At 47.6% G+C, this 27,835-nt stretch overlaps 1 protein-coding gene across 1 annotated transcript; it reads right to left on the bottom strand.

Moving 5' to 3' along the window:
- Positions 1 to 293: 293 nt before the first annotated feature.
- LOC309416259 (serine/threonine-protein kinase PAK 3-like) lies at positions 294 to 27,681 on the bottom strand (the record flags this gene model as incomplete). Its single annotated transcript, XM_082015831.1, has 12 exons — positions 294 to 1,128; positions 2,290 to 2,427; positions 6,336 to 6,532; positions 6,974 to 7,073; positions 7,920 to 8,037; positions 8,793 to 8,905; positions 10,495 to 10,543; positions 12,993 to 13,056; positions 14,679 to 14,835; positions 15,151 to 15,282; positions 15,857 to 15,894; positions 27,573 to 27,681. The coding sequence occupies 12 exons, from the start codon at positions 27,679 to 27,681 to the stop codon at positions 1,036 to 1,038; spliced, it is 1,308 nt and encodes a 435-aa protein (XP_081871957.1). The 3' UTR covers positions 294 to 1,035.
- Positions 27,682 to 27,835: the final 154 nt, after the last annotated feature.

Raw genomic sequence — 27,835 nt, forward strand, 5'->3', positions numbered from 1 at the left:
TAGGGAGCATGGAGAGCTGTGTGACAGCAAAGACGCAAGGGTTATTGATGTGTTAGAAACCACAGCAGAACTGCCCCTTTGGACTTCTGGAGGGCATACTGGAGTCACTGTGTTCAGCCAGCTGGGCAGAGGATAGGGAATCCCCCATATGATGCGTCCCGTCTGCCTGGTGGGCCTGTCCCAGGGAAGGCAGGGTGCAGTTCTAAGAGTCTCTCGCTTGCTCGCTCTCCCTGATAGCCTCAACCTAGTCACCTCCTCCCGCAGCTCGGTCACTACGTGGAAGATTTCCTCTCCCTGGGCGCACCTCCCACAGCTGTGCTCACTGCTGCCGTCCATCAGCACTGCATCCGTCCGTTGCCTCAGCCAAGGACACTGGGACGGACGGAGTGAGCGAGAGTAGGTCAGTTGAGGTATGAATGACAGTGGCAACACAAAGACTGGAACTAAACAAGAAGCCAAAGCCAAACAAGCCAATGGCCTAATCCAAGAACAACCCAAGCATCCTGCCTTCCTACTGCCAAAACAGGATGGTGGTTCATACCTTAAAGGCTACTTAGCCCTTTGCAGGACCGGGCCTAGACATGAAGACTACAGCGCTAAGCTGTTTTACAGGGTTTTTTCCTTTTTTTTTTTTTTTTTAACATTGGGTGGCTGTTGCTTCACTTGCTGTTTTGACTGTCACAATTTCAAAGTGAGTGTACAGCTTATTCACAGGGTGAGAAGGAAGGGGACCTTCCAACTGAATTTGCTTTCCCTTGGAAATGGCTGAGGCAGGCAAGCATTTGTGGTCGTTACCTCTCTGTCTTAAGCCCTGTTTCGTCTTCAAAATAAATTCAGGAGCCAGAAGGCAGGAAGAAGAGAAACGGTCATATTTTACTCCTTGAGGGGCTGGGTTGTTCTCCCTCCTACCACCATGACTGTGACCATTGGCTTCTTTATCCATCCACCTGTCCCACAGCACAAGCGTTGAGGTTCTATAGAGTTTTATTCTCAGTCCTGCTCTGAGCTGGCATGGGAGAAAGCCGGCTTGAAGCACTAGTGGCTGCTGCCTTTCTTATTCGCTTCCTTTGCTTCCGTGATCAGCGGCGTCAGGCTGGAGAGAGGCTTGGCTAATTTTAGGAATGGATGCTGTGCAAAGGAAAAAAAGAAATGAACCATTACTTTCCAAACTCAGGTACTCACAGCCTCAAGCAGCATTTCTCTGGTTATGGGGAATACGCTGAAACAGGACTGAGGGGACCATCTGCACCTGCGTCTTCATGTCCAATACCTTGCTATCACAGGCAAACAGGGTCCAAAATCCCATTAATCCCTTTATCAAGTTGTCTTCAGCGTGCTGGCACTTCTGCCCTGCCAGCACTCTGGGAATGCTGTTTGCTCTCCCAGGGCCTTGTTCCTTTCAGGAAACGCAAGTTACTTACTTAGGTTCCTGTTTTTTAAAGACATGGGCTATCTGAGTTGTCAGAAAAGAGCAGAGGCATAAACCGTTCCTTAGGGAACTCCAATAGCTCTAGGAAATGTTTATGCCAGGAGTATTTAGGCCCATGTGTTCTTCTGAAGGCCACGGAGGTACAGGTTTTCAGCACCAAGACAAGAGCAGGGACACCAGTGACAGAGCGCTGACGGACTCAGCTCTGGCTTGCAGCGAGAGCAGTGGCTACCATCCCATTTGCCACTATGTAGAGCTGAATATACTACCAAAATTCAACACAGGGCCGCAAAAATGATCAGAGGGACAGAATACCTCTCCTAGGAGGACAGGCTGAGAGACTTGGGGTTGTGCAGTCTGGAGAAGAGGAGGCTCCGGAGAGACCTTTTTGCAGCCTTCCAGTACTTAAAGGGGGCTTCTAAAGAAAGATGGGGACAGGTTTTTTAGCAGGGTCTCTTGCAACAGGACAAGGGGTCATGGTTTTAAACGACAAGAGGGTAGATTCAGGCTGGATCTAAGGAAGAATTTTTTTGCAATGAGGTGGTGAAACACTGGTACAGGTTGCCCGGAGAGGTGGTAGATGCCCCATCCCTGGGAACATTCCAGGCCAGGTTGGACGGGGCTCTGAGCAACCTGCTCTAGTCAAAGATGTCCCTGATCACTGTACGGGGGTTGGACTAGATGACCTTTAAAGATCCCTTCCAACCCAAACTGTCCTATGATTCCACTTCTTTTCCTTTTGAAAAGCACCAAGACTGGAGACTAATATGAGGGGGTTCCGTCTCATGCCTTTGAGTTTAGCTGGTGAGAAAACCATTACATAGAACAGCTGTTCCGCTTGCAGCCGTGTCCCCTTTTACCTGCAGAAGTTCCTTGGCAGACCCTCGCCTGTCCACATCCACCTCCAGGCAGCAGCTCAGAAAGTCGCGAAACACCGCGGACAATCGCTCAGGGTTCTGCAGCTCTGGTGTCCCGTTCGTAGCGATCAGATGCAGCGCCTAGAGAAAAAGGGAACATGAGACTCCACCTGTTTCCTTCATATCCATAACTGCCCAGATAGACCCCATTTTTTAAGGTTCAGTCTCCAGTGGCAGTTTCTTCCCTGGCAGGGGGTCAGACAGGATTTTTCTATAGCTACATAAAAAACCTGGAGGCAGCCACAGCTCTTCCAATATCAAAATGATCTTGCCTTGACAGCTGATTTCACGGACTGACCTGGTTAGTATGAACTACATCAGCAAAAGCACATTTTGCTTCTCCAAGTAGTGACAGGCTTGTGACAGTGACAGTTTACAGGCTCTTTTAAAGAGTGAATTTGGCCTAACGCTATTATTTCTGAGGATTACTACAGAAAATGCATCTCGGCGGGGCTCACTGTTCCCTAAAGTACAGCTTCCATAAAGCAAAGGTAGCCAAGTTTTTTGCTCTGCTCTTGATAAAAATGGTAACCAGATGGGAAAAAAGGAAATCCATCAGCTTAGTCCTTGGATAAAGAAACAGAAACATTGGGAACCTTTTTTTCAACACAGGCACATAAGTTGCATGCACAAATATCTTATGTTATCTTTGCATCATTTGTTATCTTGTTATCAAATGCATCTTTGGGCAGATGGGAGCCAAGCTGCAACACCGTCTTTCAGCAGTCTCCAAATTCCAGATCAGCGTCACTTATGTGTTAAGAAGAAAACGTTTAATGCTTGCTATCAGAAAAACGAGTAATTCCATCGCTATGGGAACACTCCGCTGCCTCAGAATTGGGAGTATTCACCTGTGTTAAGGGTTGAGTCCTCTGTGGATTCCCCTCCATGTTGTGCATAAATGTCCAGCTGCTCATCTGAATGCACAGTCATTCTGTGCACACAAGCCTAGCCAAACACTTGAAAATTCCAGCCTTTCTCCTCTTCAACAGCATCCAGCCAAAGCTAAGCTCAAGTTTCCTAAGCAAAGCCAAGGATGTTCACTGTCAAGTAGCTGACGGAGTTCATGCAGCTGAGCAAGTCTTCCTGATATTCCTCAGGCCAAGGGAGTACAACGTCATTTTGCAAAACACAGGGTGAGCAGTATCCAGTGTGGTTCGCTTGTAACCAAGGTCTAACATGCTGAGAAGCCAGCGAGATGAGTTCATTGCGCTTTTGCAAGATGTTATGTAGAAACGGAAGACAAACCTTTTGAACTATTCAGACATAAACTTCCAGAATACGTCTAAACTACACAGCAATAATGATAGAAATAGGCCATGGGGTCTTCCATTAAAACGTCTGCCATTACAACAGCTCTGTTCTACTGGCACTTAACTAGACCGGGACCACATTGACTTTGCTATTGTCCTCTTAAATACAGAGGACAATTTCCAAGCCTAAAAAGGCAAAGAAACGATCCTAGAGTAAAAACAATAAAAGGAAGCTTCTTTCCTTTTCCCACAACATAAATGTCACAAAATCAGTCTGATCCTGTCCATCTGCAGCTGCCCTCAGCCACCGGACACAGTGGTGAGCTGGAGTGCCTGTCCTCACTACGCTTCAATTGCGCTACCCGAGGGATGATACTTCTCCTGCGGGAAAGGACTACAGCACCAATGGCAGCTTTGGGGATTTTACTGCAGCCACATTCACCTGAGTGTGAAACAGGAGTGCCAGGACAAATGGAGCTCTTTTAGTTACTTGTTTCTTCTCAGAACATGAATCCCAAAGAAGAGTCATCTTCAGCTCAGTACGTCCCCTTTTCAGTATTTCCACCAGAACAGGGAAAGGTCTACGGGAAGCTGAAGTACCTTCTTATCACATATCTTTTGGTCTCCTATGATATGCAGCTGGCAAAGAAAAGCAAGTACGGTACAAAGGAAAGGCGCGTTTGCAGTAGCTGCAAAGGGCAATAAGCTCATTAATTTGTTTCACATGCCAAGAAACAAGAAAGGCTTCAGCAGACCATTACAGCTGCAGTCTGTGAAAGCAAGATCCTAAAGGTATCCAGGCCACCCAGATACGTGACAGAACAACATACAGATGATTAAGAAGCCTGAAACTGTAGAAGATGTGCAGCATTTGAAAAAAATGCTACAGTTTTGAGACAAATTGATGCGCTGTGGTTAAGAAATGAAAAAGAAATGCTTAAGGCTTTGTTTTGTTTCTGTGGTTTTCTGTTTGTTTTTTTTTTTAATTGAAATCAGGAGGAGGTCCAACCTGAATTTCAAAGGGTTTTTATCACACCAGTGTTTGTCCCCCAGGCCCTCGGCATGCACCGGATGGAAGGAAATCACAGTGAGAGGAAACAAATACCATCACAGACACATCCAAGACACACATGGCTCGAAAATTGTTCACTCCTGTGAGTTCTGCATCAGCTGGAAAGAACGTGAGCAGCATGGGATGCGCCTGCTCTACACGTGGAAAACAACACTGCATCTACATGAAGGCTGCTGCTAACTCTAGGACTAATGAGCCTTTCATGCCCTTACAATTTATTTAGGTGTTTAAGTAACGGAAGCTCCTGTGTGCCTTCCATTATTAAAACAATCCTTCATAAAAAACAAATCAACCCTGTTGGGGTTGATGGACCTTAATAAAACTAGCTGATAACTGGGGAACTTCAGGCAGTCCATCACAGGCTGATCACTGTTCCTAGCTCAGGGGCAACAACCGCTGAAAAAGAGCCCAGGAAGCCAATGCAGATGGAAGCAACTTCAGGTGCCTGATTTTCATCTACCACAGTTTTACTAAGACACCTGAAGATGCCTTGAAGCTCTAAGTGTCCAAGCTGATCGTATCTCCAGCAGGAGATGAGGCATATATGGAGAAAAAGAGCATCTCAAAGAATCTGGGTGAGGGCAGGAAGAGCTGAGTTTGGTCAGAGAGAAGAAATCCAGTGATCTTTCTAACAAACAGTTGACCTGAGGCTTCTCGAGGAGCCCTAATCAGCATTTGAGGTTAAGGAGGCAGGGAACCTTCAGCATCCCGACCAGTCACGCTAATGCTCTTCACGGGTTTTTGCTGCCTTATGCAAATGCATTTTTTGCAAGGGTCTCCCAGGGAAGCAGGTGGAGTGTGGGCTCCTCTCTTTGCTTGGCCGGGGGTATTTCCTGACCATTCTCTTGTTTCTTCTTTCAGTCTGCAGTACGCAGTCGGGGTGCCACAGACCAGAGAGAGCACAGCCTTACTGCTATGAGAAAAGCTAAAGGTCAGGCTCTATTTTAATTCTAGCCTTAATAAGAATTGCGTATGTATACGCATAGAGCAAACTTAATTTCCTCCTGAATTCCTGCATCCTGTCAGGAATTAACTGTGCAGCATTGAGCTCTGTTTCAGCTCTCAGTCATGAGGTGTTATCTTGGCAGACATTCCTCCACTATGACACGCTCCTTTGGTATAAGAACTGGTCATTTCATTTTAAGGAATTAGGACAAAACTGGAAACTTCAAAACATCAAAATACACTAGTGTACTACAAGTACCTGTGCCAAAAGTGATTATGGCATTACTAGAACCAGTGACACTTCCTGAAAGGCGCAGGTGAGCAATCGGCACTGATCTGAGTTTGGAAAGACTTCTCCTGCACGTACAGTTGAAATATTTTTCATAAAAATTCCCCAACTGGAGGATCTTGCTGCTGAAAAATTCTTGTCATTCAGAGATACAGCTCAAAGAGAGTTCTAAAAGCACATGAGAAATCTCAAGCGTGGTTGAGGGCAAAAATGACACATTTCTGAACAGTCTACATGTCACTTCTCTTTTAAGGTCCCCCTATTGACATAACGACAGCTACAATATATGCCGATAGGCTCCAGCGACATATTTAGAAGCAGCCCTTGGTGGAACTAGTTCAAGCTGGTGTAACTGGGATTTTGTCTCATGGGAGACAAAACATGGGGCAGGTTAGAAAGACGGTGGTCTCTGGTTTTATTCGCACCTTACCCTGAGAGGATGAGCATTAACGTAAGGAGGTTCTCCTTGCGCCATTTCAACTGCCGTGATCCCAAGCGACCAGATGTCCACTTTGGGCCCGTATGCGTTTCCCGACACCACTTCTGGTGCCATCCAGTAAGGAGACCCGACCATCGTGCTCCGTTGACTCTGCTCAGGGGTGATCTGAGCACACAAGCCAAAATCAGCTGAGGAGAAAAACAAGTACTCTTAAAGACAGCTTGATTTATGAAACCAAGCAAAAGAAATCCCTTCCAGATGCCTCAGAAGGCGTTGTTGAATCTATCTGGTAAAGCGGCCATGCTCTGTTTACTCAGTGCTCGAGCCAAGGAAATACTGAAGTGGCCACTTAAAAACCCCTCAAGTTTCATGCAGTGGCTTTTATTCACTTGAAGCTTTAGATTATTCTTTATTACTATCCCTTCTGGAAGGGACCTACACAAACCGAAACCACTCTTTACACCTTTTTCCTTTCTGTACCTCTCTGGACGTTGGCACTGTGCTCTTAGCTCGCAGCAGTGGTCTGCCCAGTGCACTACCACAGGCATCGCTTTTGGGTAACAGGCAGTCAGTCAAAAGCAGCCCCACACCACATCCTGGGAATGCTGCACCTGACCAAGGATACCTACTCAGTTTGACAGATCCATCCATTCCGAGGAGGATATTGTCGCTTTTGATGTCTCTGTGGATCACTTGGTTGGAATGAAGGCAATCCAGAGCTTGTAGGCACTCATAGATAAAAAAGAAACATGAGGGTAAAACTTACTTAGTGACCAGATTTCATCACACAAGAAAAGAAATGGCTCTAAAGGATTTAATTTCTAGTTGAATTGAGAGTAATGGCAGAGTATTGTGCTCTCAAGAGGAAGAGCTTGCTGCTTCAACACAGAGTAATAACTTCCTAAACGAAGGCGTAGTAGCTTTTGAAACAGAAATGTCAATTCTTGCCACAGACTGTCCCCTGAAAGCACACACGGAATGACTGCTGCTGCAGGGAATGTGCTATCTCCACCCAGGTGACAAACTATGGTTTGCCAAAAACCAAAAAGTCCCTTCCTTCGGTATAAGATGGATCACTTTTGAGTCGGAGGTCGCATGAGAAAGATTTTATTGTTAGGCTTGACGGCAGATCTGGAAATAGCGTGTTAGGCATTTTTCAGGAGCAACCACCGTTTTGGGTGGAGTGCTATTCTTTTAAGCCGAGGACTGGGATGAAGGAGCCCCTCTTTTTCTTTGCTGGTATTTTAAAATTCTGCCACCAGCATATTTGCTTGTACACGAAAGGAATGCAGTACAGGCATGCTCCAGGCAAAGGTTTAGAGAGGCAAAGTTGAGAAGAGTAAAACTAAAAACAACAAAAAAAGAAATAGTACAATAAAATTCTATGAGTAAAACAACAGAGTGTAATAAGTGCAGCGATACTGGCAGGCAGTTCACTTAAGATGCTCTTTCTTCTCCGTATCATAAAAGCAACACAGAAACAAAGCTCTGAACATGAAACCTCTCATCTTCTTACCACCTGCTTAGAAGTACCATCCTGTCCCAGTAATGGGAAGCACAGGCGGGATCCCTTACCTCCCTACAGACAGCTGCTATCTGTCCTTCATCCATACATGTCTCCTCAAGAACATCATTTAAAGAGCCTCCAGCTAGGTATTCCATAACCACCCACAGTGTGTCACCGAGGAGGTAGCTGAAAGAAGAAAACAATGGCACTGAGATGAGTGTGCACGGCTAAATTACCTCTGGAAAAAGGCTACAGCTGATTTTGTTTGCAAGTCATTCTTACATGAGGACAGGACAACATGAATAGACATTCCCTCTAGGCTATACAGGACTTAGAACCTGTGCGGTCTAAATGAGGAAGGCCCATAAGTGAACAATTAGAGGTCCGAGTTGGCAAGCAAGTGAAAAATTAAAGTTCAGTAATGGCAAAGATAAATCTTGGATCAGGAGGATGTGTACCAGTGAGGACAGGAATTGGTCAACAGTTTGGAAAACCTACCAGAAAATACATCCAGGAACAGGAGAAACAATTTAAAAAGTGGCAAATTACGTGTTTCTGCAAACAAGAACTTCACCTTCCTGATATCCACAGCAATGGAAAAGAGCAGGAACAGCCCAAAGGAAGTAATTTCGAGGAGGATTTACCAGCACTTATGATAAGACACAGAAAAGATGATCAACTTAACCACAAAACCAATCAAGCCAACAACAAAACAACATGGAGGTAGGCTGAGATGGCTGTGCCAGGTCCTTGAAAACAGTCTTAAGCAATATATGCCAGAAAAGATTAATGCAGACAAAATGCAGTCTCCTCCCATACACTGGCTATGAGTAGATAAACAATAGACATCAATTTTCTGCCAGTGACCAAAGGGGTTTTTAAAAAGGTTTGGCTTGCAGCATGTAAATGAACATTCACGTGATCATACCAGAACTACTCACCTCTCTAAATAGTTCACAATATTGGAGCTCTTGTTTTCTCTCATGATGAGGATTTCGTTAACTATTAGCTCCTTTTTGGGCTGTTGTTGGAGATTAATTTGCTTTATGGCCACCTAAAACGACAGGGAAAGCCATTAACTTGAGTAGCCTGTTGCACAAGGTCCCAATGAACATGCAGCGCGTGTTTTTGGAATGACACAGCAGAGCTGTGCCAAACTGTCTTGGTATCAGACCAAAGAGCTCAGTAACTTATATTACAACACCCGATTTCTCTGCTAGCCTGGGTGCTAGTTACAGGACACACGGCCATATACATTTTGTCTTGTAAAATCTGTACAAATGCTCTTTAAACTATCAAGCACGCATCTCTAACAACACTCTCTGGACCGACATTCTTCTCAGATGGTCTTAGTTTACCACCACTATTATTGTTGATGCACAGTTTGCAAGCAGGAAGTGATTTTGTTACTGCCAAGATACACAAAAACTGCTGGTAATGCTTTAGTAATTGTACGATTTGTCATCATTATTTCAGCAACTGCTGTTACTCTTGACTTGACGGCATAACAGAGAGAAAACACAGACGTACATTACATTTCAAAAGCCATACTAAAACAATCATTAAGGTTACACACACAAAAAATACAGTCCTGGCTGTTGCCTTCGCAGGCGTGGCGACCTGGTTCAGGAACGGCACGGAGACCAACCCCAGGCCGCTCGGGCCATCAGCTTGCTGACACCAATGTGGTAGACGGCAAATGGCGTTTATTAGTGTGTGACACGGCGTTATATAGCTTAGGTTTATAACCTCACTTCTGTCTGCTTGCATCATAAATTAAACGCTATTGGCTTTCAGGAGAGGGGCCCTAACTTTCCGTACAGCGCGATATCTTCCGGCCGCCAGACCCTAGCTATCTACACCTGGCACTTCCTAGCTTCTTGAATCTTGATTTTGCAACTCGAAATACACATTCCTTAACACAGTTCAGATTGGCAATTACTTTGAGGGTTTCAAAAAAATAATCCATTCTATGTCATTTGATGGATACACCCCGGGTCCTAAGCAGGGCTAGACCTCTACCTAAGAGCAGTTATAAAGCGCCTCTGTCTAGTCCTGCTCTCAACATGGCACGAAAGAGACCACCCCTCCGCTCCCATTCCTGGGTTTCTAGCCACATTTTCAGGCAGGGTTTGTATAGATTCAAGACCGCTTGCCTTGGAAAAGGAAAGGAATGTGAAGAGGCCACTTTAAACTGGTCACTACAGGGGCTGTCAAAGCTAACGCCGCTTTCCTTCAAGATTCGTTTCTCACCCTCCTGGCCCCCACTTCCCTGCGAGCACTTCACGGGCTGTAATGGGCTGTCACCGACACCAGACTTAAACACGACTGTTTGGTTTGGGAGAGATCTTTGCTCTTGATATACTTCTTCTACACTGATAGACATGAGAATGATTTCTAAACCAACACATTGACACTGGCAATAAAAATGATACTGTTTTTATCAGTCCCAAAAGCTTGCTGGGATTTCTGAAGGCTGAAGACAGCAGATGATGCATTTTGCCAGCTGACACTAGCCTGTGCTTCAGAGGAACCGCCTTGGCAGTAAAGATCTACTGGCCACCCAAAAGCCCCATCCACCCTTCGCACCAGAGGGGAGAGCACTAAAGACCTGCAAAATCGGCTGGGACTGTAGACACTTACCTCTTGTCCTGTGGTGATGTCCATCGCCATGTAAACAGTTCCTGATGCCCTAGAAACAAAACAGCAGCAAAGAAAGGAGCACTTTAGTCCCTAGGAGTGAAAGCAAGCCCAGATAGGAGATCGCTGCTGCCTGTGGGGTTTAAAAAACACCTTTGTTCACCCACTCCTTCAGGCAGCAGCACACAGCGCAGCAGCCCACCAGCCCTCTGCCACGCAGGGTATCCAAGAGAAAACTTATGCCCAACGTGAAGAACAAGGGATGTCGAACATGAGGAAAGGATCCAGACACAGCTTTCTCCAGCATAGCAAAGCAAGGAAACTATTCTCCATCCATCCTACAAGGTCACAGCTAGAGCAGGTTAAGGCATGTTGTGCTCCAAACAGGGGATCCTTAGACAGCTTCTTTAGGTGTCAAGAGCCGTCAGCAGCTGCTTCTGTTAGGTGCACCGGACACGTGAAGGACTCTTCATGGTATCTGTATTTTCCTCCTGTGGCAGACACGGGTTGTGTTGTAGAGCCACCAGAAAGAAATGGTGCTCTCATCTGCGGACTAGGCAGTGTGGCGTTTTGTTTGCCATCTGCCTCTTGTTAAAAGAGGTTCTTCCCCTGTAATGATGTGAAGGGCCTGAAAGGCCACGGTCAGAGGAAACCCCTTTGGGTTTAAAGTAACTGCAGGCTTGTAAACCCCATTAGTGTTCCTTCTGAGCTAAGCACAGGTTTACACTGCCATCATGTCAAAGCTGACGTCTGCATGGGCAGTGAGGCAAGGGAGAGCCAGGGAGGGAATTCTGAGAAGTGGGAACACCCATCCGGCAAGTGTCCCACTGACTGACAATGCCAAAATCAGTTTGCTCCTTTTCACCTGATCCCCTGGCTTGTTTGTGTACCTGCAGGCTGAAATATGTCTGAAGCACTGCTATCCAACAGGCACCAGGGACGATTTTTTTCTGGAGGATTTTTCCCCATCACTACAAATTGACCTGCAGCATGACAGTCACGAGCTGGTGACGGCAGCACGCTCACTGCTCTGTAAGAAGGGCGTGCCATCTTCAGGCTGCACTAAAAGCTGGAGGAAATCAGTTCAGAGACCCTTTCAGGCCAGATATTAGCCACTTCTCTTCCCACCAGCTGCTGAGGCACCTTTGTACAAGCTCACTCCTAGGATGGGCAAAACAAAAGACGGTGAGGGCGATGGTCATACTGTCACGGTCACACGTGCGTCACACGCATGTTTCTTCTGGCTCTCACTTCTTCAGTCGACACATATCTTTTGAGAGCCTGGCACAGCTCTAAGTGTCCACTGACATTTTACAAATGACAATGAGAACCAAACCTTCGGGTATAACGCAAGTGGCAATCCCAGAAAGGGTTTTTATACAACGAATGGAGCAGAAACACCTTCCCACAAGTGCCCCACCAAACAAGAAGTGTCTACGATAAAGCCTGCCAGAGAAAGAGCGTGAGTGCGTCTGGCTTTCTGCAGCATCTATCAGTTCTAGGTCAGCAACGTGCTACCCTGACTCCAAACCTCACAAGCAGTCACGGTTTCTTTACAAACACTAAGGTCACCTGCCTTAACAGGCAGGAAAACATCTCCCGATGTCAGTGAACAGCTTCTGTCAGACACTGACAGCAGCGTGATCCTGGTGCTACACAATGGCGCTGGCCCTCCCGGAACTACGACACAGCCACCGAAACTTTGACCGAGCTGGGAGTCTGTCTGTATTTAAAACGCAAGTCAGATACCTAATTTTGATGCCATTTCTTCTTGCCTCCTCACATCGGAACCATTTCAAATCAATCCTAGTTACAGTAAGCATGGTTGGGCTTCAAAGGGAAATAGCCTGATGTTTTTTTTTCTGTAAACTCCTAAAACCTGCAGGATCCACAAGTGGTCTGCCATCAGGCAGATGATGCATGTTCTCATCAAGTACTTTGTGCTTCAACTCTCTGTTTATTACTGAATTTTTGTTCTTTTCTGCCTCTGCTAGAAAAGAGAGCTTATTATTTAATCTCTGGGTTCTGTTGCTAAACTATGTGGTTATAATCCAGATCACTGAATATCTTTTTAGAGCAAAATATTCGAAAGAAATGGTATTGAGAACTGGTATCTATCTGACAACTAGCAGGTGCTAAGTTGCTCTTTTAGGCAACAAAGTTTTTTCGCCATTCTTTAGCATGGCCAGATTATTTTGCGACATACAAAAAACTATTCCCCCTTCTCCCCCTAAGAACATAAGCAAATAGGGGCCACACACTTGAGGGACAGTAGACCTTCCCGGTCCTGCTCCTTGCTGCAGACAAGACATTGGCTCCACCAGGTTGTCTTTGGCCGTGCCTTCCGACCGCACTTATAAATTTGATCGGTACTGAGAGACAGGAGAATCTAAATCCAGGGTTGTCTGAACATGTCTGGAGCTTGCCCGACTTCACGCTTGATATTACACCAGCAAAATACCTGGCCCATTTTTCGTGTCAGTAACTGTGGTCAGACTTACCCTTGGCCAATTTGCTCCAATTCAGTATATTTCTTCTTAGGATCTCCCATGCTCACAATGCTCCCTGAAAGAAACAAAATTAAAGATGCTCACTGCAAACTGGAGATACCAACTTCCAGCAGGTCAGAAATGCAGCTCCACTGTCTGGGCTTGTCAGTCGTTTGTAGCCACTTGGGCAACAACAACAACAACAACTTCGTCATACAGGCAGCTCCACAGCACAGACAGCCTCCACAAAGACGGATTTTCTACAGTCCTTTGGAGAGTTACCTTGACAGCAAACTAAGAGCATGGAGAAACATTCACAGCAGACAGGTATCAGAAAAGAACAAGCACCAATGCAAGTGTTTGTTGTCGAGAAACACTAGCGAGCGCTGGAACAACAGAGCCTTTATTTCCTTAGGAATAAATACTCTGTGTGATTCAACAGAAGGTTTAATGCTACCAAAGATTACATGCACCTTGGGTTCTGGAATCAATTTTGATGAACAGGTGCCATTTTCAGAACAGGAAAAATACTGCAGAGTGTTTCCAGGAGGGGATCTTCTCAACCTTTCAGCAGTTTGCCGGAAGAATGCCTTTATGTTTTTAAAGAACAGCTTCTCATGTTCATTCACCAGGAATGATGGGGTTTTAAGAACTATCACCATCATCCACTCATTACCGGGCTAAGTTCTGAAGACCTTGCTTATGCCACTCTAAGAACCACACTGCTTGTCTGCAACCTGACTGGGATTGACACGCACTTGTCCTGCACTCTCAACACTGCACGCATGTTGATCTCCACAGAATCACAGAATGGCAGGGGTTGGAAGGGATCTCTGAAGATCATCTGGTCCAACCCCCCTGCCAAGGCAGGATCACCGAGGGCAGCTTGCACAGGAACGTGTCCAGTCGGGTTTGGAAGGTCTCCAGAGAAGGAGCCTCCAACAACCTCTCTGGGCAGCCTGTTCCAGTGCTCCATCACCCTCACAGTAAAGAAGTTTTTCCTCATGCTGAGGTGGGACTCCTGTGCTGCAGTTTATGCCCATTGCCCCTCGTCCTGTCACTGGGCACTACTGAAAAGAGACTGGCTCCATCCTCCGGACAGCCACCCTGCAGATATTGATAGACATTGAAAAGGTCCCCTCTCAGTCTTCTCTTCTCCAGACTAAACAGCCCCAGGTCTCTCAGCCTTTCCTCATACAAGAGATGTTCCAGTCCCTTAATCATCCTCGTAGCCCTCCGTTGGACTCGCTCCAGGAGTTCCCTGTCTCTCTTGAACTGGGGAGCCCACAACCGGACGCAATAGTCCAGATGAGGCCTCACCAGCGCAGAATAGACGGGGAGGATAACCTCTCTCGACCTGCTGGCCACACTCTTCTTAATGCACCCCAGGATACCATTGGCCCTCTTGGCCACCAGGGCACAGTGCTGTCCCATGGATAACTTACTGTCTACCAATATTATGCTTATTCACAAATAAGCACAGCCGTGGTGGACAGCACGAACAGCATTATTCCTCAGGCTGCCGCGTTACACAGGCAGCTGCACAAACGAGATGCTGATCATTCCAGCAGTAAGGCTCAGAAGCCAGGCCAGATGGGGTGCTGCCGCCTCCCGGCAGCTCTGCGCTGCAGCAGCAGGAAGGCAGGGCCGGCACATCTGGCACAGGGCATGGGACAGAAAGAAATACCGAATACGTACTCAGTTTCTCTAGGATGTCCTCATCTGTCAGCCCAGATTTTGTCTCCTGCCCGTCTGTGTTTCTGGACAAAGCGTTTGATTGTCCACATTGCAGAGTGGTGGCCACTTTAGCTGGTGCCAGCGCAGCGGCAGGTTCAGTTACAGAGCATGAGTAGATCTGTGACAAGAAAAGGCTTTGTATCAGAAAGCTGGCTTGCAGAGATGCCCCTAAGATCATATTGCAAATGCAAATGCTTACGAAGATGCCTCTTCTCTGCTATTAAGATAAATTCACGGACCCTATCAGAATCACAGGAAACTCATGACTAAATGGGAAAGTTCAAACCCGATTGTCGGGGTGTCAGTGGCCTGGGTGAAGCACTGTCATGGTAGGACTGCGGCCCGCAGAGTCTTCACCCGCAAGTGCTGTCTGACCAGAAACATGCAGCTCTGAATTACCCCAAATACAGTGCTATCCAACGCTGGGACTTACTGGTTTTGTATGTTCAGGCCAGGGTGCGGGAACAGGGGGAGGTTCAATGCCTTCTTCCTCCTCCTCATGACCTTCATCCGCTTCTTCAGAAACAGGCAGAGCTGGTGGGGGTTCACATGCTGGTTTTGTGCCCTGTGGACAGACGGGAGCATGAGCAACAGTCACCGCTTTGGCACTTGGGAGCTTTGACAATTACACACCACTTGGGTCTGCTCAGACAGCTTCAGGAACCAATCTGGACATGCCTGTAGTCCTACAGGCCCCGGTGCTAAGTTACACGTGGCACAGCACAATTTAAAGGTTACAAATGACCCTGCTGTTTTGTTAAGTTGTCTTGGCGTTTTTCATTCTTGCTGAAAACAACTTATCCATGCCCATGCTTAGTCAAAGTCCAATTTTACAAAATGTCATGCTTGGATATATCGCTAGAAGTCACATCTAGTTGCTGGTTCATTGCTTTGGCGTTGTATCTACAGTCATGGTAACAGTTAATTAAGCTAACAGGTATCTACTTATTCGAATGTGGTTAAATACAAGGGTTTAAGAACCCTCCTATTTAACCCCAACCTTTGCTGCTGCTGCAAAGACGCTACGGTTGACTTTCCTTCAGCCTGCAAGGCTGGCACTCTGTCACAAAGGGCAAATCTCACAGCTTGCTCCACCATTCTTAAATGCTAGGAAAGCTAAAGGTTACCTTCACACTCACCGAAGGATGGGTTTCTCGGTATCCACGGGCGATTTTACCTGCAATGTGCAAAGGAAAATTAACCAGACGCTGTTATAAAAATGCCTTTTGTGGGGAAACCCACAGAACAAGGAAATCCAAAGAGACGACATGTTTCTTTCACAACATCCCTCCAGGAGCAACAGCTATTTTACATAGAGAGGAGGGTAACAGGACAATAGAAAATTCTACACTTTCTTGTGTCTATTTTTTGCCCTGTTTTGCCAGTAACTAAAAGAATTGGAAACTTATTCAAGAAAATGCAGATTGGTCTTTAACTGTCAATGCTTCTGTTCCCCCATTAAAGCTTGCCAAAATTCCACCTTAGCTGTGCCACTTCTATTCTGACAAACCACAGTCACAGCTCCTGAGTTCAGGAGCGTACACAAAGTGTTTTGAATTTTGCATTTCACCACAAAACTAATTGCTTTTTTAGCAAACATTAAGTGTCAACTTAGACAGTCAAACCTCTTCATTATGCAAGTTAAAAAAAAAAAGATGCTTTCCCTCAAAAGAAGAGAAACGGTAATAAATTCTGGAGATTAACCTCACAGTTTCTCTCTCACAGAAGCTCTCCCAGTCCGCATTTTAGCAGTTGCACTGGTTGAACCAGCAAACTGAGGAAATTGCAGACCCCACTGCCACACACTACCAGGCGTGGGGAACTGAACCACTGCAGGTAAATCTGTCCAAATGCTGTCCACACCCGGTGGGATAGAGACACCCCCTTATTAGCTGCAGCTCTTGACAGAAGCTTTACCAAAGTCATGGTATCTTACTGGCATTTTTGTTTAAAAATCAACTCCGTTATTAAGGAACAGCCAAAGAACACATCGATACAGAAGCCAACTAGTAGTAAAAACCTCCACTTACTTGCTACATGTGTGGCCAGCCAGGGTCTGTCTGGCAAATACAATACAGAAAAAGCCAAAGAAAAGAAAACGCGAACTGCAGCACAGACTTGCTCACTCATTTTTGCAACGATAGGTCACAATTTTGCAGACTGTAGGCATCCAGGAGGATAAAGGACATCCCCATCACATCTGCAGGCTCTTGGACGGGAATGCCCACACCACGAGGGTCTTCCTGGAGTGAGCCTGCTATGGAGATTGCTCGGGACACTTATGCCTGCCTTCTCGCCCTCTGTGACACCGTTCCTGTTACAGCACAATGGCAGCCGTTCTGGGTTGGTTTGTGAGTTTATGCACAGCAACCTCGTCCTCTGCATGGGGTTTGCGTGGCAAGGTTGTGGCAGCAGGGCTGCAGGGGTGGCTTCTGTGAGAAGCTGCTAGAAGCTTCCCCTGTGTCCCATAGAGCCCGTGCCCGCCGGCTCCAAGACGGACCCGCCGCTGGCCAAGGCCAAGCCAGGCAGCGACGGGGGCAGCACCTCTGGGATAACATATTTCAGAAGGGGACAAAACCGGCACGTGGCATTTGCAGCCGGAGAGAGGAGTGAGAACATGTGAAAAGAGCTCTGCAGACACCAAGGTCAGTGCGGAAGGAGGGGCAGGAGGTGCTCCAGGCACCGCAGCAGAGGTTCCCCTGCAGCCCCTGGTGAAGACCATGGTGAGGCAGGCTGTGCCCCTGCAGCCATGCAGCTCCACGCTGGAGCAGATCTCCACCTGCAGCCTGGGGAGGACCCCCCGCCGGGGCAGGGGGATGCCCGAAGGAGGCCGTGACCCCGTGGCAGGCCCGTGCTGGAGCAGCCTGTTTCTGGAGGATGGCACCCCGTGGCTGGGGCCCAGGCTGGAGGATGCCGACACAGTCTCACGTAGCCTGACGTGATCCTGCCCTGCTGTGCCAGCCTGCAAGAGTTAGAGGAACTGGATTGTCCGGACTCCAAGCCAAGGGCCGTACGCTTTCAGCACCTGGTTAACGTTTTGTAGTTTCATCTCACTCAAACCTATAGCGTAAGATGAAGCTTTCCTTCTGTTTCTCTATGGTGGGTCTCCACTACAAAAGAACCCTTCAGTCCAGAAGAATATGCCCAGAGGACTCTGGGACTCCCTCGTAACTGACTGGAAGAAGGGACGTGAGATGAGAAAGCGTACCCTCCTGCTCACACTGCCGAGCTTAACCAGCCCCCAGACAGGGATCCCCATGGGACCCTGCAGTACTAAACCAACCAGTGCCGTAATCCTGGGCTGGGCTGGGCAGCAGGGAAAACACCGTGTTGTCGGTGTCTGGTAGGTGCTATTTTCAGCTTGTTAGTGGAACTGTGTACCTATCCAAACAGGTATCACAAGTTCATGGAAGCTCTTGTTAGAAAAGAATAAAGAAAAAGACTGCAGAACAAATATTTTGAAAAAGAATTCTCGTAGTAAGTTTCAGTGGATTATGCTGCTAAGTTTTATATGATTTGATACTGTGACTTATCTCGGCATTGTTAGTGAATGTGATTGCTGCTATTTTGTATTGGATAAATTGCCATCTTTAAGTGACAGGAAGCACAAAATCATGGACTATATCACTACACCAGAATCCCTGATACTCTATCCCTTTAGTCATGTAAACCGTTGACCAAGTCTGGGACTAGGAGTGGATTCAGCCGCACCTAGACTCCCCTCTGAAAAGGACTTTAGAAAGCATGGGGGTCCACCCTGAACCTCGTGACTCAACGGGAGGGCATTCCTTTACTTTCCTTACCTAACCTTAGTCATAAACCGTTGACCAAGTCCAGGACTAGGGGTGGATTTCGGTCCACTCTGAGCCTCGTGTCTCAAGAGGAGGGTCTCCCCTAGTTTCTCTCCTCAAGATACACATTAACTCGATCCGATAGACACGTAAATCATTCCAGTTTAATTGTAATCTGGCTTCTCTCTGCATAGCTTTTCCACGTTGAATATGGAATAGAGTGGACCCTGCCAGCAACTTCTGTTAATTCGCGGTTTTTACAAATCTAGATTAAAATCATTCGCTTTCTGATATCTTCGGCAGTGATTCTTTAAGCAGCCTAAATTATCCATCCGTGACAGCCCAGGACGAAGGGAGGGGTGCCAGGAAGGTGTTTTAAGATTTCATCATATTTCCCATTATCCTACTCTGATTTTGATTGGCAAGAACTTAAACAAATTTCCCCAAGTTGAGTCTGTTTTGCCCGTGATGGTAATTGCTGAATGATCTCTCCCTGTCCTTATCTCGAGCCACAGGCTTGTCCTTATATTTTCTCTCCCCTGTCCAGCTGAGGAGGGGGAGTGACAGAGCAGCTTTGGTGGGCACCTGGCGTCTAGCCAAGGTCAGCCCACCACATCTTCTCTACAGCTAATGCAAGAAATCCTTGAAAATTCCCCTCTATCACAAAACACCACAAAAAAATCCTCAGGGTCCATAACCTGTTGCTCAAAGGATCCAAGAATAACTCATAAAACGCACAAAACAAGTATACCCTGTACCCCAATCTGAACAGCGTGAAGGAGCAAGGATGCAAAGAAACAAAAGTAAACATGACCTTTGGCCACTAATGCTTCTCCGGAAAAATGGTCATGATTGCTCCATCTACTGTCTGCTTTAGTTGTAAAAACAAGCAAGAGAAGAAAAGTCACAGTTTCAATGCCATTTAGGGGACAAAAGCAGAAAGAGAATTCATTTCAGGAGTATTCCACAAGGTGGAAGTTTTTAAGGCTGCTGCTTGACCACCTGATTTTTGAACGTGGGTCTGACTCATTTTGGGGCCTGACACTGCCTCTTTCGCAGTGAGATGTCAACTTACCTCCCGACAGGGAGGCGATTCGAGACAGTCAGCACGGCTTCACCTAGGACAAGTCCTGCCTGACCAACCTACTGGCCTTCTGTGATGCAGCGACCACATTAGTGGGCAAGGGAAGAGCAACCGACGTCGTCTATCCAGAGTTCTGTAAGGCCTTTGAGACAGTCCCCCACAACAGCCTTCTCTCTAAGTTGGAGAGAGAGAGATTTGATGGGCTGTGGACTGTGCTGAGTGGTGTGGTTGACACGCCTGAGGGATGGGATGCCGTCCAGAGGGATCTGGATAAGCTCAAGGAATGGGCTCGTGTGAACCTCTAAGGTTCAGCATGGCCAAGTGCAGGGTCCTGACACAGTACTCCAGCTGGGGTCTTGCCACAGTGGAGTGGAGGGGCAGAGTTCATGTACTTCACGGCATCCTTCGAATTTATGAAGGACTATCAACAGAGATGGGGTTGTCCATGAGCATGAGAACCACATGAAGTCTAAAAGTCAGCAAAGGCACCTGCTCTGAGCCCACCAGAGCATGTCTGCTCCAAAGCGTGGCAGCCTCCTGTCACACCGGAGGCAGCTCTACCTTCCACTGTCTCCAGATGTCAGGGCTCCGGTGGGTCACTCTTGGGGTAGCAGCAGGAACACTTTGGCACAGGTAAAAAGCGTTCCCAGAGCTTCCTGCAAGCATTTGCACAGCTCACAGCCCAGGACAGCCGTGCCTGTGACGGCCACACCGTTTTTACCCTGCCTCCCCCGACCAAAGTACGCTCTGATGCAAGAGCTTTGGTCCCCCCTGTCTCCCAAGGAAAACCAGAAAGTGTGTTACAACCACTGAGCTCCCGTGGGATATAAAGAAGCCTTGTCTGGCAGCAGTTGCTTCCTGCTGCGTAGGCTTTGAACTAGCCCTGGTGACAAAGCTGATCAGCCAATTGTGCTTCATAAGAAAAAGCTCCTGTGTAAAGCTAGCTTCAAAGACATGCGCAAGAGAACTTGACTGACAGTGGCCTCACCTATACAAGTGGGCTTAGCATTAGAAAAAACCAGACAGAAACCAGCTGAATGCGGCAAAGGTGCAACGAGATAGTGCCAACTCAGCTAATAAACATGCATTAAGCATGCTTGCACAGGGCAGGATGTGTGTACAAATACACAAAAGCAAACAGTAACATGTCGTGGCCAAAGCCAATGGGTTTTTCAGCCTGCAAAAATGAATATGTGAGTACCCTTAAAATTGCATATGAGGCATCGAGAATTGTAATGTGGGGTCCTTCTCAGGCTTACAGCCAAGAGGCACCTTTACAGCCTGCAATAAAAAGCGGTTTTAGCCAGTGTGTATGTCTGCTGCCTTCTTTCTTCTACCCACACATGAACTAGGAGAGAAGAAAAGTGCCAGCGAATCCATTTCAGTCAAAGTTCAGGTCGACATTTAAACAGCAAAACATCTCAATACTTATGCTGACCCTTACATAGTTATTTATTTCATCTTCCTTTGATATGTAACTAAGCACATCCTCTGCTACCCACAGGATTTCCTCCCAGCCTCCCAGCTCTCCTATGTAAGAAACACAAGCTATAAATGCTACAAAACAACAAAAAACCCAAACCCACCTGCTTTGGTGGACACCAAAACACTCATGACTTTCTCAAACTCTTCATTGCACCATCTGACGGGCAAGGGACAGGATCTCCTAAAGGCTCTTTTATGGGCACTGCCCTGAAACCCCCCCACTGCTTCTCTCCTAAAGCACAAAGAGATGAGGAAGAATTTCTTTTTTAAGTCTGTGGAGACAGTTTCTGAAAGTAGACCAGTAATTTTAAACAAGGATAAGCCCTTTGCCTTGCATCTGGCAACCAACAGGGATGTGGACCCAGCAGCACAGACCAGTGCCACGCAGAAACCACCACCCGACGCACAGGGAAAGCACGACAAGTCAGATATGGTACCCAGTAACGACAACCAATGGCTCTTCACATTGGTTCTCTGTATGATCAGGTTAGTTCTTAGTCAGACACAGAAACGAGAAGCGATTTCTTCTTCTTTTGCTGAAGTAGACTTTTAAGGAGATATTGACAAAAAGTGCAAACACAACCCAAAAAAGTCAAAGTAGGTACTTTCATCCTCACTAGATGCGTATCTGTCCTGGTTTCAGGCAGGATAGAGCTGGTTTTCTTCACAGATGCTAGCGTGAGGCTATATTTTGGATTTGGGATGAGAAAATGTTGATAATGTGCTGACGTTTTGAGTTGTTGCTAAGTAGTCAAGGACAGTCCAGCTTCTCGTGCTGGCCCCAGCAAGAAGGCTGGGAGTGTACGGGAAGCTGCGAGGGGACACAGTCAGCACAGCTAACCCAGGCTGGCCAAAGAGATATTCCCTACCATACAACATCATGCCCAGTACACAAATTGGAGTTAGCCGGGGGGGCAGAAATCGCTGCTCGGGGATGGGTTATGGATTGCCGGCTGCTGAGTAATTGCTGCATTGGGCATCACTTGTTCTTCTATGTTCCTTTGTCGGTATTATTATGGTTGTTATCATTGTTGTTTCCTTCTCTCTTGCTGTCCTATTGAACTGTTTTTAACTCAACCCACGAGTTTTTTCCCAATGCTCTCCCCCGTCGCACTGGGGGAGAGGGGAGTGAGCGGGCGGCTGCATGGCACTTAGTTGCCAGCTGGGGCTAAACCACGACACGTTCAAACCGGTGTCTGAAAAGGAGAAGAAAGAGAAGGAGCCAAAGTCAAAAACTGGCAAGACAAAGCGGGAAGCAGAAGTGGCTGTTCCTCCTCAGAAAGACAATATAAGAAAACCAGCTAAAGCTTCCCAAGTGAAGGTGGACAGCGAGCGTGAAAAGTCTCCTCCAATGGAACCTCCTGTGAAACAAGTGAAGGAGGACGTGCCAAAGACAGACAATGTTTAAACATCTTCCTCTCAAAAGGATGAGAAGGCTCTTGGTGCCCCACAGAAAATTCATCCAAAAGTGATAGAAGATCACCCAGAAACTAGACCAGCCGTGGAGGAAAAGGCAAAGAAAGACCATCCAAAAGAAATCAAGTCAGAGCAGCTCTCCAACAAAGAGGGGCAGCCAAAAAAACCTACTGAAAAAAGCAAAACTTCTGATGTGAAACCTGAAAAAAAAGAAATAAAAGGTGATGAAAAGGTTGACAAAGAACGTGAAGCCACTTCCATGAAGGCCTCTAAAGCAGAAAGTGCTGAATCAAACACATCACGGAAGGGGAAGACCAAGCCTGATGGTGAAAAAGGAGAATGAACTCCAGCAAAGGATAAATCTGCTTTTCTTAACAACCTGAAGCCTTAACAATCTTCAATAAGATTCAATTTAACTAAGAAACTGGCAAAAAGATGGTGAGTGAAGAAAATGTGCCACCCGCAAAAGAACCTCTTGAGAAACATGAGCCGAGCAGCAGCAACGTGAAACAAGAAAAAGCAAAGGTAAAAGTGAGAAGTAACAGGAGCTGATGGCTCTCATTCAACTCTCGTAGATTACACCAGGTACCTCATCACTTCTTTTCCTATTCTTTCCTTCCTCCCCCCACCCCAAAAGCTGCAGAATTCTTTATGGTGACTAATGGAAGGAACAGCTAAATCCCTGCTAAATGAGTGAATAATCTGTGATCTCTCCTGTTCAAGTGTACTTGTGTCAGAACCAAATTTTGTTAAAGGAAACAAGCAGTCTGTACTGCGCAGAAAGCTAATAACATGTTTGACCCTTACTTCTGGGACTTCGTTTTCCCCTCTTCTTATTCATTACATGTTGACTCTTCGAGGAGTGCCCTCTCGGTCTTCCTTCAAATCCACGCTACTGCGAACGGCAAGGACAACAGACATGTCTATCTCATGCAATATTTTGCGTTTCAAAAATTGCAAGGCACTGTCATGTTCTACTTTTGTCAGCAGGACATGAAATTATACCTTGCAGAGAGAGCAGCTTGGCTGACAATAGGTTGTACTGATTTTGGCTTTGAGCACAGCGCCATATCGACACAGCTACACTGCTCCCAGCTCAGTGCCTCTGTGTTTGGCACTTCCCTTGGAGACCTCTCTTCTAGGTTCCATTGTATGACACGTGAAAAACAGAAAAGTGATCTAGTGTGGAACTGTTAGGATTTAGATTTCAGTGCCTAAAGAAGGAGGACAAAGCAAACTCAAAACATTTAAGACATGGCTGGAGACATAAGGTAGTGTCTTGGTGTTCTAAGAAGGTTCAAAACTGTACATTTTTCTAAGGAAGAACAGTGGGACAGAGCTTTGGTTGTGTATACCTCTCCATAATTGCTTGCTTACAAGAATGAAACAAGAGCGCATGTCTCATGTATCCACCATTGGTAGAAGTAGGACCTGAAGGTATTACCAGATCAGATGGGCCCCAATCTGATAATCTTGTGTCTTTGTTAATTACATGTAGAGTAGGAAGATACTAAAACCATTGGTTGCTCATAGTCACAGCTAGTGGGCTCATCCGTTCTCTTGCCTGTTCCCTTAATTGAACATCTTTTGAAAAACTCCTGAAGATTTAGAATTGAAACAAAAGCCATTTTAGAAAACGTTACAGAAAATGGCAGTGTGTGGATCTCACCCAGTACTAACATGCGCTTTTCTTCTCTGAGCACTAGTTCTACTGAGGGAAGCCCCATTAGAAAGACTGAAGAAAAGCCAGGCACTAAACTCCTTAAGACCAGAGAGGAGTCTAATAATGATATAACAGCCCCTGATAAAGATGTCAATATTATGATCCAGGTCCCTCCGTCAAAGTGGGATAGAGTTGACTCTGAGTCTGAAGAGGAAGATGTTAAATCTAGCCAGTGCCCGCAAACGTAGGAAAACCTGCTAGTGCTATAAAAACATGAGTGCTAAGCCACCAAACCCTGTAAAACAGCATGAAAAAGAGTTGGAGCCTTCAGAGGAAACACTGCAGGAAAAAAATCCTAAAGAGCCAAAAGAAAAGGCTGTTGGTAAGGTGGAAGACGATACAGCAGCACCTGCTGCAGTTGACCAGCCTGAAGCAAGCAGACGTGAAAGTCAAAGCAGTCCCAGTGTTAGCTGCAGCCATAGGCGAAGCCCTTCTGAGAGGCAGACTCAAAGCCACAGCAGCAGTGCCAGCTCAGGAGAGAGTCAAGAGAGCAAGAAAAAAAAGAACCAAGACAAGAAGAAGCACAAGAAGCCAAAGAAACACATTGGAAACCAAACGGATTTGGAAAAGAGCCAAAAGCACGAACACAAAAAGAGGAAATTGAAGAAGAGCAAATATAAAGAGAAAAGTGATGCAAAAGTGAAACCTGTCACTACACGGAATGACAGGTAATAAAAAAAGACTTAATTCATCCTAAGTCATCTTTGTTCAATTTTGTTACACTGCAAACAAATTCAGAGAGAATTCACAGAGTGACAGAGAGAGAGAAAAGGAACAGGGGGCAGGACAGCAGTGGTGGAAAAAAGCAACTGTGATGGGCAGCAGGACAGAGACCTGGAGAAAGAAAACAGAGCAAGAGAGAGGGAAAGAAGGGGCAGCCAGCTGGACAGGGGGATACAGTGAGAAAGGATGGGGCAGGGAACGGGACAGAAAGAGACAGAACAAAGAGAGGGGAAAGAAGGACAGCAAGAGGGAAAAAGGGACAGGGATCTGGGAAGAGAGGGAGAAAGCAGCAGCAGGGCAAGAGGAAGAGAGGCAGAAGGAGGGGGAGGGAGCAGGAGAGGGAAAGCAAAATAAGGGCTGGGGCCAGAACAGAGACTGCAAAACAAGCCTGGGGACGCAGCAAGATGGAGGGGGGCTGAAAAAGAACAGGGGCAGGGACAGAGGCAGGACAGAAGGACATAGTGAGAAAAGTTGGGGCAGGGAGGAGGACAGAGCGCCAGACGAGAGAGACAACAGAAAGAAAGAGAAAACCAGGGACAGTGAGCAGCACAGCGGAATGGAGAAAGAGAGAGAGGTATTGGGAACCTTGCCAAGAGATGGAGGAGGGCAGGTGGAAGGCTCAGGAAGCAGCAGAGAGGGACAGAGAGAGAAGAGATGAGCAGGAAGAAGGACAGGGACGGTGGGATAGAGAATGGAAAAACACAGTGACTGTGAACAGGACAGAGCGAGAAAGAGAGAGAACAAAAGAGAAGCAGCAGACCAACGGTATCCTGGGCTGCATCCAAAGCAGCGTGGCCAGCAGGTCGAGAGAGGGGATGCTGCCCCTCTACTACGCTCTGGTGAGACCCACCTGGAGCACTGTGTCCAGCTCTGGAGCCCTCCGCACAGGATAAGACATGGACCTGTTGGAGTGGTCAGGAGGAGGGCCACCAAAATGATCCGAGGGATGGAACACTTCTCCTATGAGGACAGGCTGAGAGAGTTGGGGTTGTTCAGCCTGGAGAAGAGGAGGCTCCGAGGAGACCTTTTTGCAGCCTTCCAGTAATTACAGGGGATCTATAAGAAAGATGGGGACAGACTTTTTAGCTGGCCCTGCTGTGACAGAACAAGGGCTCATGGTTTTAAACTATAAGAGGGTAGGTAAAGGCTAGATCTAAGGAAGAAATTTTTCACAATGAGGGTGGTGAAAGACAGGCACAGGTTGCCCAGAGAGGTAGTAGATGCCCCATCCCTGGGAACATTCCAGGCCAGGATGGACAGGGCTCTGAGCAATCTGCTCTAGTTGAGGATGTCCTTGCTCAGTGCAGGGGGGTTGGACTGGACGACCTTTAAAGATCCCTTCCAACCCAAACTAGTCTATGATTCAAAGAGATGGAGAAGGAAAAACCTGCACTGGCCTGCAGACAGAGAGAGACAGAAAAAAAGAAGCACAGGGAGCAGGAAAGAGGGGCAAGAGGGAAAGTAAAGGGAGAGGGAGATGAGAGAGAAAGAGAAAGACTTGGAGAAAAGAGAAAGGGGAGGTAGGGAGCAGAGCACGGTAATAGAGGAGGGAAACAGAACCAAAAAAAAAAAAAATTACACAGAGGGAAAGGGGAGCGGGCAGGGAGGGACTGGGACACAGAAGAGGGGTGACATGACCCCATGGACCCAGCACTCACCGGAGTTCCTGCCCTCTGCACTGCCAGGCCAGTTAGAGAATTCAGGCACTTCTGTCTCTGTCTGCCCTTTCCTCCCTTCCTCTGCTGTAGCTCCACTCACTTGACTGTCCACCTAAGAGAACACATTGGTGCCTTACAGCTCCGACAACATGAGGCTGCCTAGATGCACAGCCACGCACCCGCACGCACGCACGCACGCACGCACGCACCCACACCACCCCCCCCCCCCCGCCCCCGCCAACACACACTACGTGGCCGTACTGCACTTCTCCTTATTTATACAGACCCCGCGGTGCACATTGGAGATCTGGTCTGCTGAGGACTACTGAGAGGGACCCTTCCTCACCTGGAGAGGCCGGCTGTCTCTCATCTGCAGCTGGAGGCAGCAGCTGCTGGGATCCTCTTCATCTCATTCTCCAGCTGCTTCACCTTCTGCTGAGCTCTTCAGCTTCAGCTTCAGCCACGGCAGCTCCTCTCCAGAGGCACTAAGTGTCCATCTGCCCCTCTGCATCCACGTCACCAGGAGAGCAAGGCCAGAGACAGCCCACGCAAACCCGAGCCAGATGCAGGCTGAGAGGCCCCGGCCCTCAGGGCAGCCTCGCTGCAGCTGGAGCAGGGAGACTGGGCCTCCAAGACCAAGATGGCCGCCTGGCAGCCCCGAGCCCGGGACTACAGCTCCCGGCATGCCCTGGGGCACGCCCTCCTGCTGCCTGAGCCTGCATCCCGCCCCCCAGCCAGGCCCCGCCCGCCCACAGCCTCATGGCCGTCTGCCTGGGCTTGCCCAGGCCCGGGCCCAGGCCCAGGCCCAGGCCCAGGCCCAGGCCCAGGCGGAGCAGGGAAGAGGAGGAGAGGGGCACAGAGGGGCAGAGAGGGGTGACAGAGGGATGTAGATGAGGACAGGGGGATGGAGAAGCACAGAACAGCGATGGCCTCCAGGCTTTGTCCTCATTTTAGGCCCGCTGGTTAAAGACTCACCCATGGAGCGTTGTCTCAGGACCACTTCATGGCCAGTGGCGCTGCTTTCTGGATCCCCTGGTGGTGATGGGCAGAGGGCCAGGTTGTCAAGTCCCAAGGCCAGGTGCATATGTGGGATGTCAGGGTCACCCCTGCCTGGTTTTTCCCGGCGAAGCCCCAGCTGGTGCCGTCCCCGTGCTGCAGCCCCAGGGCTAAGGCTCCAGGAGCCGGGCATTTCTGCGGGCACTGCACCCTGCCGGGCCCTGCTGCCGGCTGCCCTGGGC

The sequence above is a fragment of the Phaethon aethereus genome (assembly GCF_964289735.1).
Source record: "Phaethon aethereus genome assembly, contig: HAP1_SCAFFOLD_463, whole genome shotgun sequence".
In the NCBI taxonomy this organism is placed as follows: domain Eukaryota; kingdom Metazoa; phylum Chordata; class Aves; order Phaethontiformes; family Phaethontidae; genus Phaethon; species Phaethon aethereus.